This window comes from Trichomonas vaginalis, chromosome III, assembly GCF_026262505.1.
Source record: "Trichomonas vaginalis G3 chromosome III, whole genome shotgun sequence".
NCBI lineage: Eukaryota > Parabasalia > Trichomonadida > Trichomonadidae > Trichomonas > Trichomonas vaginalis.
Window position 1 is genome coordinate 26605196 of NC_067205.1, and position 16015 is coordinate 26621210.

A 16015-nucleotide genomic window follows, 5' to 3' on the forward strand; every position below is an offset into this window, starting at 1 on the left:
GAAAACTTAGTGAAAACAACTTGCTGCATTAGCTGCTGGAAGACAAAAGAACCCAAGACTACTCGAAGAAAGCTAGAGAAGAAGCTGAAGCAAAAGCTAAAGAAGCTGAAGCAAAGAAAGAGTAAATGGTTTATTTTTATCCGAATTAAATGTATAGACAAATACCTTTATCTGTTGCGTTCAGTAGTGAAAACCCTGACGTCAAAATAAAGGGGAACAGAGTAACGTTTAAGTTTCCAACAGACTGGATTGTGAACATAAATGAAGAGAAGTACATTGGCATAACATCTATGTATATAACACGTGCTTTCAGAAAGGTTGACTTTATACTTCAAGTCGAGATAGAAAATGACGAACAGTCTTTAAGCGCCCAAAACATTCACATATACAAATACTTTAAAGACGATACAACATTGCAACAATGTATGATTTCATTTAATGAGATGTTCGAGAAAAAGTTTAACATTGAAGTACAAACTTTACAGCCTTTACGTGAGTTTCTTGCACAACTGAAAGAAGAAGGTAGTCAGCCACAACTTATAGACTTTCATTATGAATTTAATGAAAATGAAGATGGAACTCATGACTGTCAGTTTGTTGTATTCTCACCATTCAATGAAGTCGCTAAAAAGAAAGAAAAATCCATTACGTATAAGATTTCAAATCTCTGAACCAAGTGATGATTTCAAGAATGTTTTCAATTATGATGCAATGCTTCCGAGGAAAAATGAATTTTCAAAGATTGTACACCTGGCATTTGGATAGAAAGCAAGCTATATTATATTCAAACTTAAGTAAGGGAGTTGAAAATGAGTTCATTGGTCATACAAGAACTTCACCACTTCCTAACCCTAAATACTATAAATTAACTGGCTTCAATCGTGAGTTTTGGATAGACATGTTCTCCACTCATGACCATAACTGCCCAGTGTTCTTACCTCCAGACCATAAGGACTGTCTCTACATTGAAGCACAACTCTTAAACTCTACCATCGCAGTATTGTAAAATCTACGCTAGTTTTATTTTTATCACGAATGACCTCATTGCTGACAAAAATAAATGACCTCAGAACTTCAACTTACGAATAAAGCTTGTTTTAGTCGTTATTGAGAAGTTAAACTTCTCTTCAAAGCAAGATTGACATGACTTACATAAGTCAAATCCAATCTCTTGACCATCATGAAGTGCTTTGTAAAGTTTCATTAAACTGAACTCAGAGTCTTTGTCATATGTTCCAACAGGTATGTGAATGTTCTTATCTTCATTGTAATAGCATTGTATAGCTTCAGGAAACATTTCATTTGCTGTTAAAGCAAGGACGTCTTGTTTGACACCTTTGCAACGTGCATGGAATGCAACTTCATTTAAATCGTTAGTGAGTAAGTCTATGTAGGTCTTCTTTCCACAAAATATTGACGTGTATGCTAAACTTTGTTTTCCAGGTGTTATTTCTGCGAAGTCAGAATGAAATTGACCAAGGTTCTTTCCTATAAGTTCGCGACCGTATCTCTTCTTAAACTCTGCTGCAAGCTTTGGTATGTCTTCATTGAAAATATGCATGCTATCACAGTCCTGGTAAAATATTTGAAGTCCCATATCTCAGCAGTACAGAATACTTCACACATTATTCTCTTCGACATAGACAGAATGTTAACACAAGTGGACAGAAGTTAAAGTGTCTGCAAATGCTTTTCGTTAGCTTGAAAATAGTTTTATCTGAACATCCAACCTTCGAACTTCACTATATGTTGTAGTTTCTGATGGCATATCTTATAGCATCTTTGTCATTTACTATGGTTATTTTGACTCAAAGGAGATAGAATAGTTTTGCCATAAATACTTAGAATGAGCTTTATATTTTCTTGCAAAGGATTTCCTTCTTTCTTATACTTTAACCTTAACTCAAACAACTTCTTTACTTCATCTCTTATTCTAATATCTCTGTTTCCATCGTAATAGTACCTTGCAACACTTCACATTTGACCCTTGATATTTTATGAGGTCTTGTAATGTTATAGGTCAACATACATTAAAAGCAAGTGTTTGAACTTCTGGAACGTTAAGTTTGGATTTAGTTCAGGGTCACAAACTATTAAAGGAAAGTGTCTATGTATTCCAATCTCTTTATCTATGAGAACAAAGAAGCAGACAAAACTTTTCACCAATGGGTTCCTTTTGGTCGTCATCGAATAAATGTCTCATGAGATACTCTGTGCTTAACATTTTCTTTCTTCATAACCTTTGGAATACCTTCTAAAGTATAAAGTCTTGCTATAGCTGATGGATATATGAAACAGCGTCGAATCAGCAATGAGTTTCTTTTCGCTCTTTTGTTTAATGTTATCTGACAGCATACATCTTCCACCTTGAATACAGCGTGAAATAAATTCTCTTGGTTTATTTGAGAGGTCATATAAATTTCCATTCGGGAAGTACACTCTGTTCTCAAACAATTTGTTAGCAATAGAACAAATACTAACGTAGTCATAAACGTTTAAATCAAATTCTTTCAATATGTCATTGCGGAACTTAACAAAACCTTCTCTTAAAATTCTTACATCTTGTTTGCAATAAAATGTGCTATACTTTCTAAGTCGAAGTGGTTCTCATCTATTCTGCAACCTTTGATGGAATCTATGTTTTTCATGAATGTATCTGCATCCCGGATAAACTTACATGCTTCAGAAATGACACCAGTTCTGTTGTCATTTGCTAACAAAGTACTGCTGTAGTAGTTGTATGGAAATACTTCTTTCGGTCCTGTTTGTAAGTTAAACATAGCAGGAAATAGTTTAAGCTTCTTATTTATAACACTGTAAGAGTCTTTTATAATAATTGCCCTTCCTTTATATAAGCCAGTTATTTGCATTGTTCGTGAACCTTTAATGATGGGAGTTCTTTCACTTCTGTCATGTGTCTTAAGATGAAGTTTATATCATAACTGAGGTTATGGAAATATATTAAACTCTTGTCAGGAAGTCGTTCCAAAAATTCTGTTGCACAGTTCTGACCCAAATGCTTTCACTCACTGAACCATCTTCACTGTCATAACATATGTTAAAAGCTTTATGAAAGCCATCGGTACTGCACTCAAAGTCAGCAAAGAAAACGTGCTCAGGAATGAACTTGCACTTATTTTTATTTACTTCTTTTGACTCGGCTTTCTTCTTCAGTTGTACACAATACTTTGGAGCATATGTCAAATCTTTAAATGGTGCAAGGTTCTGTTTATATAAGTCAGTCGTATATGTGAAAAGTTCTCCATAAGAAATAGGTTCGAAATATTTGCACTCCCACAATGTTTTCATAACATCCCATAACGGTGTTGTTCTATCATAACGAACTACATATTTATCTTTCTCTCTTTGTATAAATCTTCATTTGTTTCTCAATGTTCATTCCACCACACTCCTTCAGATTTCTATATAGCGAATGAAATATGTTGTCATTGGTAATCTTTCATTTAGCATGTAGTGGTCTTCAACAAGAAAGTAAGTCAATAGTTCGAACAGTTTCACATTCTTTTGGTAATGTATCTCTTTATTTCATTATGTCTTGAGTCATTGAAGTAACCAATGGTAACATTAAATGCTATACCTGTTGCGTCAGAAATTTCTTGTACTTTACTTTGAGGAAAGTCTCTAACACGAATGACTTCTCTCATGTGGTCAATAGTTTCTTCATTTACTCCAGCCTGAATGCAAGCATAAACGAAGCAGTTATCTTCTGTCATAAGTGTTGCAGTTCTTTTGTTCAGTTCATTGAAGATTTGGTAGCGTTCAAGATTTATAGGTAATGTGCAAAGATACTTCCAGAACTGCCCGCTTCTCTTCTTATAAAACTTCTTTTCACCATTATCTTTCCAAAAGCTTTCTATAAGTGCTGGGTTTCCTGTTTGCTTAAGAGCTTCCAAAATGGCTTTCTGGTCATTTGTCAGTGTGCTTTCATCTCTATATGGTCTCTTTTTTGGTTTGCCTTTCTTTACATCTGACATCGTTAAGCCTTCATATTCTGTTAAATCATACATCTTTATTTCGGTAAGATTCTTTATGTTTGTCAAGAAGAAGTCATAGTGCATTTCAACAATACCTGCAGCATTTGCTTCTATCTCTGATATAAAGTTCTCCTTCAAGAGCTGATGTAGTAATGTTCCAATATTATTGAGGTTTAACGTAGAACATTCATACTTTCCACCAAGTTTATAACATACCATCCATCTCTGTTTGAGTTTATTTTAATTTTCTCTAAGAGTCTCATGAAAACCTTACCAAAATGTTGTGTAAGTAGTCTCTGTTTGGTTCATCTAAAGCTTCGATGTTAAAGTCAATGAGTCTATTGCCTGACTTCACATTTCTCTTCCTATTCTCTTCATCTTTCTTTAACCATCTCTCACCTTCTTTTGGTTTGTCGTCAATGGAACGAATGACATCGTTAGCTTTGCGAACTTGTTCTATAGCACTTTTAAACATCTCTCTTCTCTGTTGTTTCAGTGTGTGTCTCTTCTTCTTGTTTCACCAACGTTTGCATTTGTTATGTCAAACATTTCTCTTCTTACTTCATGAGGTACTGAACGTCTATGATATAAGTCAATAGCAACGTCATTTAAAGGAAATGCTCTTGCATGGACTTCGTCCTCGCCGCGTTGCGCTTTATGAACTCATGAATTCTATCATAACTTATTGCACCATTATAGTCTTTAATGAAGTCAGCGAGTGCTTTTTTTTGTTGTTGCGTAATGTTTGCTACTTCTATGTTAGCTTCTGTAAGAAGTTGTTTTATTTCCGAGTGTTCTAACTTAGACAACTTCCGTACATCTTTAGTAGGAAATAAAAAAATATTTTTTGAAAAAATTAGATTAGATTTTTTTAAGTTATTTTTCAAAATAATTTAATATTTTTTATTTTAATGAAACACATGCAGATTGCAAGTTCTTTTCATACAATGCTCTCGCTACTGCCATCAAGAATGAGTTCAATAATGCTTCAAATGTTAATGTTATCTTTAACAAGAAGTTTGTGAAAGAATCTAAGTTTGGTCAGTATGTCAGACCATTAGCTATCGTCATTGACCGCAAACGTTATACTTCACAAGAGTTAGCAGTAGTTTTTGAAACAAAAGAGTTTCTTCGTGAATGTCAAAGATACTCATTATACTGTTATAAAGAACTCTAACGTTGACTTCTTCAGTATTGCTTTAAATCTTTCCGAACAGAAAGAATATAAGAAGGGTGAAACAAATGTGAAATATTATCCTTCATCTCTGAAGACAATAACGAACAAAGATGTTATACAGAAATTCTTACCAAAGGTTGAAGAAGCTTCTATTGACATTGACGAAGGAAGTGAAATGGTTGAAGAAATAGACCCTGAAGCTATTTAAGCAAAAATATATTTTGAATAACTGATGGTGTCACTACGTCACCATGTCACCAGGTTAATTAACTTCTTTTAAAAATGATGACAACATGACATTTTGACAACACAGCAGGATTAATGCAAAAATGAATGTTATCGTTTATGTTATCGTTTATGTTATCGTTTATGTTATCGTTAATGTTATCAGTGTCGAACATAATTGACGTAGGATTCATGACTTCTTCGTAAATGAGTGTAAATATAGCACAAAAATATATTTTAGGTGAAGAGGTGAGATCTCACCCGTTTTTTCACCTCTTTTTTCACCTCATTCTCTCTTCGTTAATGTTGTCGTGACTTTATTCTTCCTCTTTGAAGTTATCGAAATATTCTGTTATTTTTTCCTTCAGTAATGTTAAGTCTTCTTTGAATGTAAGTATTGTGCAACCTTTGATGTCATAGTGTGTTTGAGGAAGAGTATTTTTGACAATTTCCTTTATTTGCTCATTCGGTGTCATTGAAATCGGTAAGTTTTCACGATAGAACCAGTTTCTGTCAGATTTGTAAATCTTAGCTAAGTCATAAAAGCTCTTGTTGTTTCTTCTGACTAAATGCAACATAACCATATCTTTATCTTCTTCTTTCTCCAACTCTTCAGTATATATCATATACTTATAACTCTTTTCCTTTCCTTTTGGTACTGAACGCGGTATTCTTTTCTGTATGCTTTTGTCTTTGGATTCAATGACTTCATCTTTTGCTTGAAGTTTCTTTTCCATCTCTCCACGTTCTGCTTTATATAGTTCATCTAACATCATGAAAATATAACAAGCATAACGAGGTGAAGCCCACATTGCTACAGCGTTTACTAAAAGTCTATGAACATAATAACCTTTCAAACCAGGAGCCAAATTCTTGCGATTTTCATACGGAATCTCTTCTCTCGGTTTTCCGAGGGAAGCAATCATATGAGGAAATTCTTCTAAAAGTTCTTTTGTCTGTTGGTTTTCAAACCAATGATATGCTTGCTTTGTAGAACGAAGAGCATTCATTATACTTTGCATTTGGTACATGTCATCTTTGACTGAACGAATGAGACGTAACTGTTTGTTATACTGTATGTACTCGTATTCTTCATTTATGGCTTCATGACGATAAGTTGTTGTGTTCTCTGATGTTGACATTACTGTCTTTACATACAAATAAAAAATAAATAAAAATAAAACTAACTTTATTTTCTGACTTTCACAAAAGACCAAAAATAAACGCTTTACATGTATTTTTCAGCAACTTCGTCAAATAATTTTATAGCTTTATCTATCTCATCTACTTCAAACGTTTCTTTACCTTTCGTGGGAGCACCATACATTTTCTCAAAAACTTCAAGCAGTTCTGTTTCAGCAGCTCTCATATCATTAACAAACACAACCTTGACTCTATTGACTGTACTGTCATATCTTTGAGTTATATTATATGTCCTTCCTATCTTATATCTTTTTGTGTTGAAGTCCTTCGGTTTCTGAACGATGTAAAGTAAGCCTTCACTGCAACGTTCCGTATCGAATGAACCATATGTTATGAAGTTATATCCAACAACTGGGTCTAACCATAACAAAACTATTGGTATAAGACTTTTGTCTATAAGATATGCTCTTGTTCCATGAAATGCTACTGATATCATAAGCTCAGGATTTCTTGTCAAAATTTTCTGAGTTGAAGCATTTCTAACCCAGTCGTTTGTTTTCTTTCCAGATGGAGATATAATGTCTGACAAAGAATATTTGTTGTATTTCTTTGAGTATCTTACGTTTAAATCACCTATTCTAACCACTTTGGTGTCATTGTCTATCTTTCTAACTGTTTCAAACTCAATGTTTGTCATTACTGTCTTTACATACAAAATAAAAAAATAAATAAAAATAAAATTAGCGTTATTTTTCTAACTAATGAAATTCATTATTTTTGTGCTGAATTCAATAAAAATAATTTTAGGTGAAGAGGTGAGATCTCACCTTTTTTCACCTAATTTTTCACCTCTTTTTTCACAAGCGTTTTACATGAATTGTACGATGTATATTTGAAATCCTAAACAATTTCGTAGCTTCAATTTCTTCTTTTAGTACATCGAATGTTTTAATCATGCCGAAAGTCTCTTTATATTTCTTCTTGACGTCAGACAGAAGGAAATCTTCTGCAGTTGGATAGTTTTTGTTCAGAAATGTCAACATATCCATTTTATCTTCTGCTGGCTTTTCTGCTTCTTTCTTTAAGTCTGCATAGTCGTTTCGCATTCTTTCTATCTCTTTGACTGAGTAGTTATATTTTCTTATTGCTGCTTTACATTTTGAACATTGCGGATTCATTTTTGCGTTATACATTGAAATAAAACCAGCTAGAACAACTAAGGCGTCAATGGTTTTCTTTAACTCAAAAGCTGCTGGTTTTAACTGTTCATCCATACCTTACCTCTTCTATCTTTATCTCTTATTTCCCAAACACATTTTGCAACTAATGAAACAAAGTTATCGTATGTCTTAAACTCCACGATTTATATATGTCAGAAATATTTTTATAAACCATGTCGCAATCTTTGTCCATAACTTTATGGTTGCAATGATATCCTAGAAACTCATAATTTACTTTACGTATGAATTTCTTTATTTCTACTGAGTCAGTTGGTTTCACTTCTATTTCGTCGAATTCAGGAATAGTTAGTTTTTGCTGTTGGATTTCAGGCAATTTGGGTAAATGGTCAATAATGTCCTGCATTTCATAAAGATACTGTTCATTTGTTTCATCTTTCGCACTACAGTCTAAATTACTTGTTAAAAGTTCTTGCTTTATCTTCTGGATTTCTGTTTCAAAAGTATATGAAGAAGGAATAAAGCTTTTCATCTCTACCAACATTGACGTAGGATTCATGACTAGCGAGTTTGGTGCTGTAGTTGTTTGAATTGTTGTTGTGCCGATTGTTGAAATCATATCTTTTATACAAAATAAAAAAAATAAAAATAAAACTAACTTTATTTTTCTATCTTAAGGAAATTCATGAAAATTCACGAGAAAGCTAAAGCAATCTGAGCCGCTAAGCGGTGAGGGTGAAAAAAGAGTGAAAAAACGGGTGAGATCTCACCTCTTCACCTAAAATATATTTTTGGTGTAAATTTATGAAAATAAATGGTACCATTAATAATACATGACTGTTCTCGTTCATGTCTGATTTACATCTAATGAAAAAGTTTAGAAGAATTTTCTTATTCTTTCTGGCTTATTTTTGTCTTTCCAGGACTTCCGCTCTAATGGTCCCAGATGTGTTGACTTTGACTCTCTCAAGTTCTTAGATGGTATAACATCTTCAACGCCTCCTTCATATCTTACTTTATAAGTGTCATCGTTTATGTTGTAGCCAAGTATTTCAATAACCACTCCTCGCTTTGCTTCGTCAATGGTTTCAGCAAGTTTGCCATTACTACTTTCGACTAATTTATGTCGAGGATAAAACGCAATAGAGTCGTCAGCAGCTTTTATAAGATATCCATTACCTTGCGTAGAGTCTACGATATAATAGTTTCTACTTAACCTTAAACGTTTCTTTGTCAACGGTTTGTCGTCAAGAACTACACGAACTTTTGTACCAGGAATGAGGGTAAATTGTGTTGAATTTCTGATATTTTGTGTTTGGCTTCGTTTCTTTTGTATATACTTTTCTTCTTGTTGTTGTGTCATTGAATTTGGTGTATGTCCTGTTGTAGAATGTGTTGAGGAATTATATACTTCGAGAAAATGTTTCATTGTTTCTTCGGTAAAGTCTCGCTCTTGATTTAAATCTCTGAGCGTTCTTATGAAGCGGTTTATGATGCCGAGTATGTTATGGTTATGGTCTTCAGTAGTGTAGTGAGTTATGTTATGCTTAATGAGAAATCTGTGATTTCATTGCTGAGGTATGCACTGGTCTGATGTTAAAGTACTTGGGCTATGTTCTGCTACAAACTTTTGTAAAACTCTTAACACTTCACGAGTTCCTTTATTTTTCATTATATGCATATGCTTTACGAGTGTTAACATTAATGAAGATGAGGAATGGTTTATGTCCTCCTTTTCTGCTTTGAATGAGAGTGTCAAATTGGTATGCGTCAGGAGTGTTGGAGTAAATTGGTAAAAAGTAGTCGTAAGGGTTTATTTTTGTTTGATGTACAACATTTTTGTCAAAGAACCTTTTCACTTCAGCTCTGTTAGTAAATCCCCAACTCTTTGCAGCTTCATTGAACTTCTTAAATGACCTCCATGGATGTTGTTCGAATACTTCTTTCAAGCTCATTTATGTAAAGTTAAAGATTTTATTCTAGGCTCAAGCGCGTTCATTGAACGCGGTACCATGCGAATATAGTCACAAATGGTGGCATATAATCTTCACCCGAGCCTGTTGGATTTGTTGTGAAAGTGTGTGAATGATTTCCTGTGGTTCCACAGAAAATACCTGCGCTTGAATCTACTGGGTCACTTGAAATATCATATCTATGCATTCCCTGTCTATCCGAACCTGCTGCAAGATTTGTATAACCTCTTTTTGTTATTGAATGTGAATGATTACCTGTTGTGTTTGTAGTTCCTGTATGAGTGTGCGGTGGAAGGTTTGCTTCTTTAATTTTCTTCGAACCTCCTGTTTGCTTTGAAGAGTTAGCACAGTATAAGAATTTATCTACAATCTGCTTCCACGTACCAAAACCCAGAACTGTTTCTGGATTTGTTGAGTTCATTGACGTATAAATAGAACCAACAGGATATAATGTTTGAAGTATTTCAGTCTTTAATGTTTGAAGCTCTGTTTTGTCTGCTTTCTTATCATATAAATCTTGAGCAGTGAATTTAACATTATTTTCATCACCCATGACATAAACATTTTTACAGCTAATTTTTTTCTTCGTTGTTATGTTTTCATTCGATGTTAAACCTTGTGGAAAGTTAGGAGGTTTACAATATAATGCATCCCCATCAGTTCCGTCAACCGTTCCTTCAATACTTTCTATAGCAACAGTTGAGAAGGAGTTATGTGTATGTTCTTTGTCTGCTTTCTTATCTAACATTGCTGGTAGTTCATATGTTTCAAAGTTTCTGACATGACCTTCAATGTTCATACATTTACTATTTAAGGAGTTTAGTGTATCTTTTACGCTTGTACTTGGATTCTCTAAAGGTGCACTTGAACCAAGGGTATAGTTCAATATTATGTCGTCTGCTCTAACAGTAGTGAAGGATTCATGTGTATGGTTCTTGTCAGCTTTACTATTTAATGTAGCTTGAAGTTCATTTATATCGGAGATGTTGTGTTTATGAGATTTCAAAACTTTGTTCATTGCTTCGAGTTCAACTTTGTCAGCTTTACTTTTAATAGCATCTTCAAACGTTATTTTTGACTTAACTCTCAAAGTAAATCTTGGTTCAACTAATACACCTTTAACAGAGAAAGTAGAGGCATAAATTTCATCGTTATAACCAAATGCTTCTAGCGCTTTACCCGTGTCATAATGTACAGTACAGCTTATGTCATAACCTTTAGCACGAATGTATTTATATCTTCTTTCATTAACATCTTCAGTGCTTATTTGTTCATCCTGTGTTAAATATCCATGGTAGTCCGTTATAATCTGTTCGTCTGAAGTTATATAATGAACGTGGTTCTTGACTTTATCACTCAGAGCTAAAAGCTCATTTTTGTCTGCTTTTTCGGCTAATTTCTCATTAACATCATTCACTTCTAATTCAACTCTTCCGCCAGAACTCTTATTATCATTAATCTTTTTCATTAATTCGGTAATTACGTCATAAAGACTATATTCTGTTTTCGGTTTTGTAAATAATGAGTCAAAATTTCTTTTCATCATTACATCGCTGACATTAATGATATCACCAATTCCTTTTTCATTTATTCTCTTCATTAATTCTGCAATAATGACGAATATATAATCTGTTAATTTATTCTCTTCATCGAGGGTTATAGAATGTTTTGAAATTGAATCATTAACTCCTCTAAATAAATCAATAACTTCAGGATACACGTTTTTAATGTCTCGAATAACCCGACCAGTATCCTGTTGTTCATGTTCTTCGTTCCCGTCGTTACGTGGTTTTATATCTCTAACCATCATCAACGCAGCCATAACCGGAGGGTTTGTTGCTATCTGTTCGAAAATCCGTCCGTTATGTACGGTATATCTAAATAATTTCTTTGTGTTTGTTAAAACATTTGAAACAAGTCTTTTAAAACCATCTACAAAATTTCCTGTTTCACCTAATGTTCTTGCAGCATTTACAAGCTCACCCATTCCCGCTTTTGACCCCAAAAACGTCCATATTGCATTTATTTCACTCTGTATAGTTGTCCATTCAGCGAAACTAACACCCGCATTCGCTAAGCTGAAAATGAAATTCAGTGGATCGAACTTAATTCCACCTTCTTTTTCAATTTCAACGAACTCACTAACATGAGATTTTAAGTATTCTTTCGTTAAAATTGTTTTCCCCGATGTTATGTCATTAACGAAACTATCACCGTCAAAAGTTAACGAATTCAATTTCGTCGTTGATGCTTTTATTTCATACACCGCTTTATCGATAGTTTTTGGCTCACCTTCTTTAGAAGCATATGAAACATTAATGAATGAATTATATGTATTCGTGAATGAATTAAAATCAATGATTTTCATTAATGACGCCTTTAATGATTCATTTACTGTCGAATCCCTTAAAGCAATTAATGAACTGTCATTTATGAAAGGTACACTGCAAACCGTCGAGTTTGGATCAAATGCTGTAGTTGGTGCAGGAATATTAATGATATAAGTCATTAAATCATTAAGTGACGTAAATAATGTTGTCGTTTTTGATTTAATTTCTTTAGCATCTGTTATATATGGTAATTTTATTTCTGTAGTTTCTGAATTAAAGATATTCGCTAAAATGTTTTGTAAACTGTTTTGAACAGCTGTGTAAACCGTTGAATCCGGAACTCTTACGATTTCACCGTCCTTAATAAAAGGCATTGCACATGGTGTAGTGCTTGGGTCAAATCTTTTTGGGTTATGATTCAACATATATTCTAATGCTTCATAAACAGACCTATATACGGTTGTATTATCTTTTTCAATAATTTCACCGTCCTTTATAAACGGCATAGTACATGGAGTTAAAATAGGGTCAAACTTTTCATAGTCCTTCCATGTTATGTATTTCTCAGTATTTCCATCAGTGATAACAATATATTTGTCAGTAAGTGTGAGAGAGTATTGACCAAAATATAAACGTTTAGCTCTGTCAGCTTCATACGCATATGCAGCTATACTCATATTTTAATGAGAATAAAATGTTGTTCTATTTGCAAAGTACAGACCCAAACGAATACGGGACAGTAAAGCTACAAACAAACTTAGGTCTACAGAATGAGGCGCTTGCATTCAGAATGGTTGACTTCAATACTATCGCTTCATTCGTTATAACAGATGAAACAGATTTCATGGAGATTGAAATAGATGGAAAGAAGCACGAAATAAGATTTCACAATAATGTAGAATATAAGATGGAAACATTAGCTGGAGTGTTAAATGCTCTCATAAATACTACAATAAACAAGGATAACGAAGAAAACTTAATGAATGTTAAACTTATTGCAGGAGTTTTGAAGTTCAGTTATGTGAAGGAGTTTAAGATACCAAGAATGAGTCATAGAGTACAACTTCTTTTGGGTGCATACCATATGACATTTCCTTTGAAAAGTGTTGACAAAACGATTGAGATGAAATCTGTTCCATACGTATGTTATGGTAATTGTTTATACATTGAGTCTAAAATAGCTAATGTCACAGGCATTTCAGGAGTTAATAGTAAAGGTTCAGTAGAATATAAATCCTTCTGTTATGCAGTCAATTCAATGTTCATTCCAAACGTTCCTGTCATAGCAACTCATTTAGGTAAATGGGTTCGCATTAGTCCTCATAATTTGAAAGACATGCAATTCAGACTTGTTGACTTTCAAGGAGAGCCTGTAGAACTGAAGGCACCAGTGCGAATGACTGTTGAAGTTGACTTTTTAGAAAATATTAAATGCAACAGCTTACAAGAGAACTCAGAGCTAAAAATATAAAGTATGAATGTTATGTATTAGGTCATGAACTTTGGTTGTTGCTGTTTGATGAAACAAATGAGTTAGTTATGTCAGTCAAGAGAACAGAAAAATATTGTGTTAGTGAAAACTGCACCAAGTCAATAAGATTAGGTTTGCATTATGAAGATGAGTTCGATACTGTTGAAGAAGTTTTGGATAGATATTACAAATTGCTAACTTGAAATTTTTTTGACTGACGGCGCAAAGCGCCAAGATGGGCTCAAAGAGCCCTCCTGACTGCTTTAATTTACTAAAACATATTTCAAACAAAGTTTATATTCTGTTGAAAGTTTTGTATACTCGTTCGAATATTTATACTTAAACTCAACTCCTGTAGTTCCTGGTGTTTCAATGATGCGGATGTTACCTATTTTCATGAATAGTGGAGTTTGACCACAGCATTCGATTTCAGGGTCGAGATAGTCAATGACACATTGTTTCCCTGTTATTCGTGAGATAACATTTTCAAGGTCCTCCTTTGTTAGAATTATTTGGTTCTTGCTTATAAGATTTTCAAAAGCTTCTTATCGTCTTTGAGTAAAATTGTTTGGTATAACTGAAGAAGGTAATGGTCTACGTTATCTGAAGGATTTGTTTGAACATTTGTGTAAGGATTGTCGTTGGCTTCTCTTGAAAGAATTTGGTCCAGTGGTGGATACTCTAACTTAACATCTGATGTAGCGTTAGCGTTTGAAGCTGTTTAAATTCACCGACTTAAGTTCTGGTTCTTTTTCTTTCAAACACTCTGAACTATAGTTCTTTATGACAATATTGTTTGTCGTTCGTGAGTCAACATTTGATGTTGGTTCAATTGGAACATTAACGGCACCAGCTAAGATGGATTTGCTTCTCATTTCATATAGAATAAAAACCTTTTATATGTATGAAATGAACAATATACTCGACAAGGGTTTGAATGTAAAGCTAACGAATGAAAATATTGTTGAATTCACTGAGACAGGTGCTGTGTATAAAGATGTAGAACTACTGAACAAAAGAGCTAAGGGAAGAAGCAGGAACATGAACAAAGGGTGGAAGCCTATAAAAATTTATGTCAATGATGGCTCAGGAGGTTCAAACATAAAGTATGCAGAAAGTTATAGAGTTTATGCTCTCAAAGGTGAAAAGCCTTCATTTAAGAACAGCTATTCTAACGCATATCCTCAAAAGCTAACGGATGGGGAAGTGGATGATATGAATGACAGCAAAAATATTAACAGAAATGGCGACAGAGATGCATGGAATTTGTTTACCATCAGTCAATTGAAGGTTAAACTTTAAAACAATGTTGGTCGTTCCCATGGAATATTTTTGACTTTAATGGTATTAGTCATGATATGAATCTCAAGGTATGAACGAGGAGAGATGAGAGACTTATATGCTTCCCAAATTTCTTCAAAAGGTAATGTTATACCTGACTGTTTCCAAATGAGTTCAATATCATAGCGTGAGAAACCTTGAAAGATAACGAAGTCAGTTATGAGACGTTTCATGTTTAAAGCTAAAAACCTCCATGTTTGCATAAGTATTGCTACAGTTAAATGGTAATGTCTGACTTTAGTAATGATGTTAGCTAATGGTGAGTCTGGTTTTGACACTAAACCTTTTCCGGCGAAGTCGTCACAAACTAATAAAGTGTTTGATGGATATTTTTTGAAGGGGTATTTTGAAAGTTTTTGACAGAATGTAGTTTGTAAGTCGTTTCATATCGTAAACTCCTGAGTACTGACGTAAGTGGTGTTTGTCAATAATTCTTTCCATCTCCTCAGAAGTCTTTTGCATTCCTGACTGTATAAATTCAACGATGGCATAATATTTCCTCTTACGTCGAATGTAACGTTGAAGAAATTCAATGAGTTCACTGTCTGGAACTTTAACGACAGAGGCTTGAACTTTTGACATAAATGTTTTCGCTGTTGATCCATAGAGTCTGAAGTTGCTGATATAATGATTTGGTCATAATATGAGTCATTTCCTAAACGTTCTGTTATGAGTATATGACGAATGAAGTTAAATGTCTTACCTGAACCCATCTTTCCACAATAGAAATACACACCATTTGAACAGAACTCATAGTCCTTACTGAAAGGAAGAATAAGAGAAGAGTTAAGTTTGTCTGTAGTTTATTCATGTCTTCATCTACGTCATGTATTAAATGCTTCATTTTATCTCCATTAAAAATGCAAGTCAGAAATATTCAGAACATAGCACCGAGTCTAACTGACAAGAGTATAAAGATATACTATGAACATGTTATGATGAAACCAACCAAAATTCAAGAAAGTCAGTATACTTATGAATATCCAAGACACTGGGTAGAGTATGTAGGAGGTGAGAAAGCTATTGAAATAAGACAAGTTAGAAGTATTCCAGCAGGAAGAACAATATTATTGAAGAACTTTAATGTTTTGAGGTATAATGATGAAACAAAGAAGCAAGATAGTTTTCCTGTTGCTGTGTATGTGAACCTAGATACAGGAGATGACATGAAAGTTTTTAATA

General features: G+C 33.7%; 8 protein-coding genes and 3 pseudogenes across 11 annotated transcripts, besides 1 other annotated feature; 2 read left to right on the forward strand and 9 right to left on the reverse strand.

Annotated features, from left to right (window-relative positions):
• Positions 1–16015: part of a mobile genetic element that runs on past both edges of the window.
• TVAGG3_0769510 lies at positions 2512–3309 on the reverse strand (annotated as a pseudogene). Its single transcript has one exon. A coding segment is annotated over exon 1 (798 nt).
• On the reverse strand, positions 5715–6170 carry TVAGG3_0769520 (uncharacterized protein; the record flags this gene model as incomplete). The annotated part of the gene is made up of 1 exon (XM_051245927.1): positions 5715–6170. One exon carries the CDS (start codon positions 6168–6170, stop codon positions 5715–5717), a length of 456 nt encoding a protein of 151 aa, XP_051092514.1.
• TVAGG3_0769530 (organellar and viral DNA polymerase type B) lies at positions 6626–7237 on the reverse strand (the record flags this gene model as incomplete). The annotated part of the gene is made up of 1 exon (XM_051245928.1): positions 6626–7237. The coding sequence occupies one exon, from the start codon at positions 7235–7237 to the stop codon at positions 6626–6628; it is 612 nt and encodes a 203-aa protein (XP_051092515.1).
• TVAGG3_0769540 lies at positions 7649–8277 on the reverse strand (annotated as a pseudogene). The gene has a single exon. A coding segment is annotated over exon 1 (629 nt).
• On the reverse strand, positions 9714–10709 carry TVAGG3_0769550 (phage tail repeat-like family; the record flags this gene model as incomplete). The annotated part of the gene is made up of 1 exon (XM_051245929.1): positions 9714–10709. One exon carries the CDS (start codon positions 10707–10709, stop codon positions 9714–9716), a length of 996 nt encoding a protein of 331 aa, XP_051092516.1.
• Positions 10929–11291, reverse strand: TVAGG3_0769560 (uncharacterized protein; the record flags this gene model as incomplete). The annotated part of the gene is made up of 1 exon (XM_051245930.1): positions 10929–11291. A coding segment is annotated over one exon (363 nt), but the record flags the coding sequence as incomplete, so codon positions are not given.
• TVAGG3_0769570 (organellar and viral DNA polymerase type B) lies at positions 11506–12698 on the reverse strand (the record flags this gene model as incomplete). The annotated part of the gene is made up of 1 exon (XM_051245931.1): positions 11506–12698. A coding segment is annotated over one exon (1193 nt), but the record flags the coding sequence as incomplete, so codon positions are not given.
• Positions 12716–13492, forward strand: TVAGG3_0769580 (uncharacterized protein; the record flags this gene model as incomplete). The annotated part of the gene is made up of 1 exon (XM_051245932.1): positions 12716–13492. One exon carries the CDS (start codon positions 12716–12718, stop codon positions 13490–13492), a length of 777 nt encoding a protein of 258 aa, XP_051092519.1.
• Positions 14393–14794, forward strand: TVAGG3_0769590 (uncharacterized protein; the record flags this gene model as incomplete). Its single annotated transcript, XM_001302403.1, has 1 exon — positions 14393–14794. The coding sequence occupies one exon, from the start codon at positions 14393–14395 to the stop codon at positions 14792–14794; it is 402 nt and encodes a 133-aa protein (XP_001302404.1).
• TVAGG3_0769600 lies at positions 14791–15644 on the reverse strand (annotated as a pseudogene). Its single transcript has one exon. A coding segment is annotated over exon 1 (854 nt).
• On the reverse strand, positions 15807–16001 carry TVAGG3_0769610 (uncharacterized protein; the record flags this gene model as incomplete). The annotated part of the gene is made up of 1 exon (XM_001302402.1): positions 15807–16001. One exon carries the CDS (start codon positions 15999–16001, stop codon positions 15807–15809), a length of 195 nt encoding a protein of 64 aa, XP_001302403.1.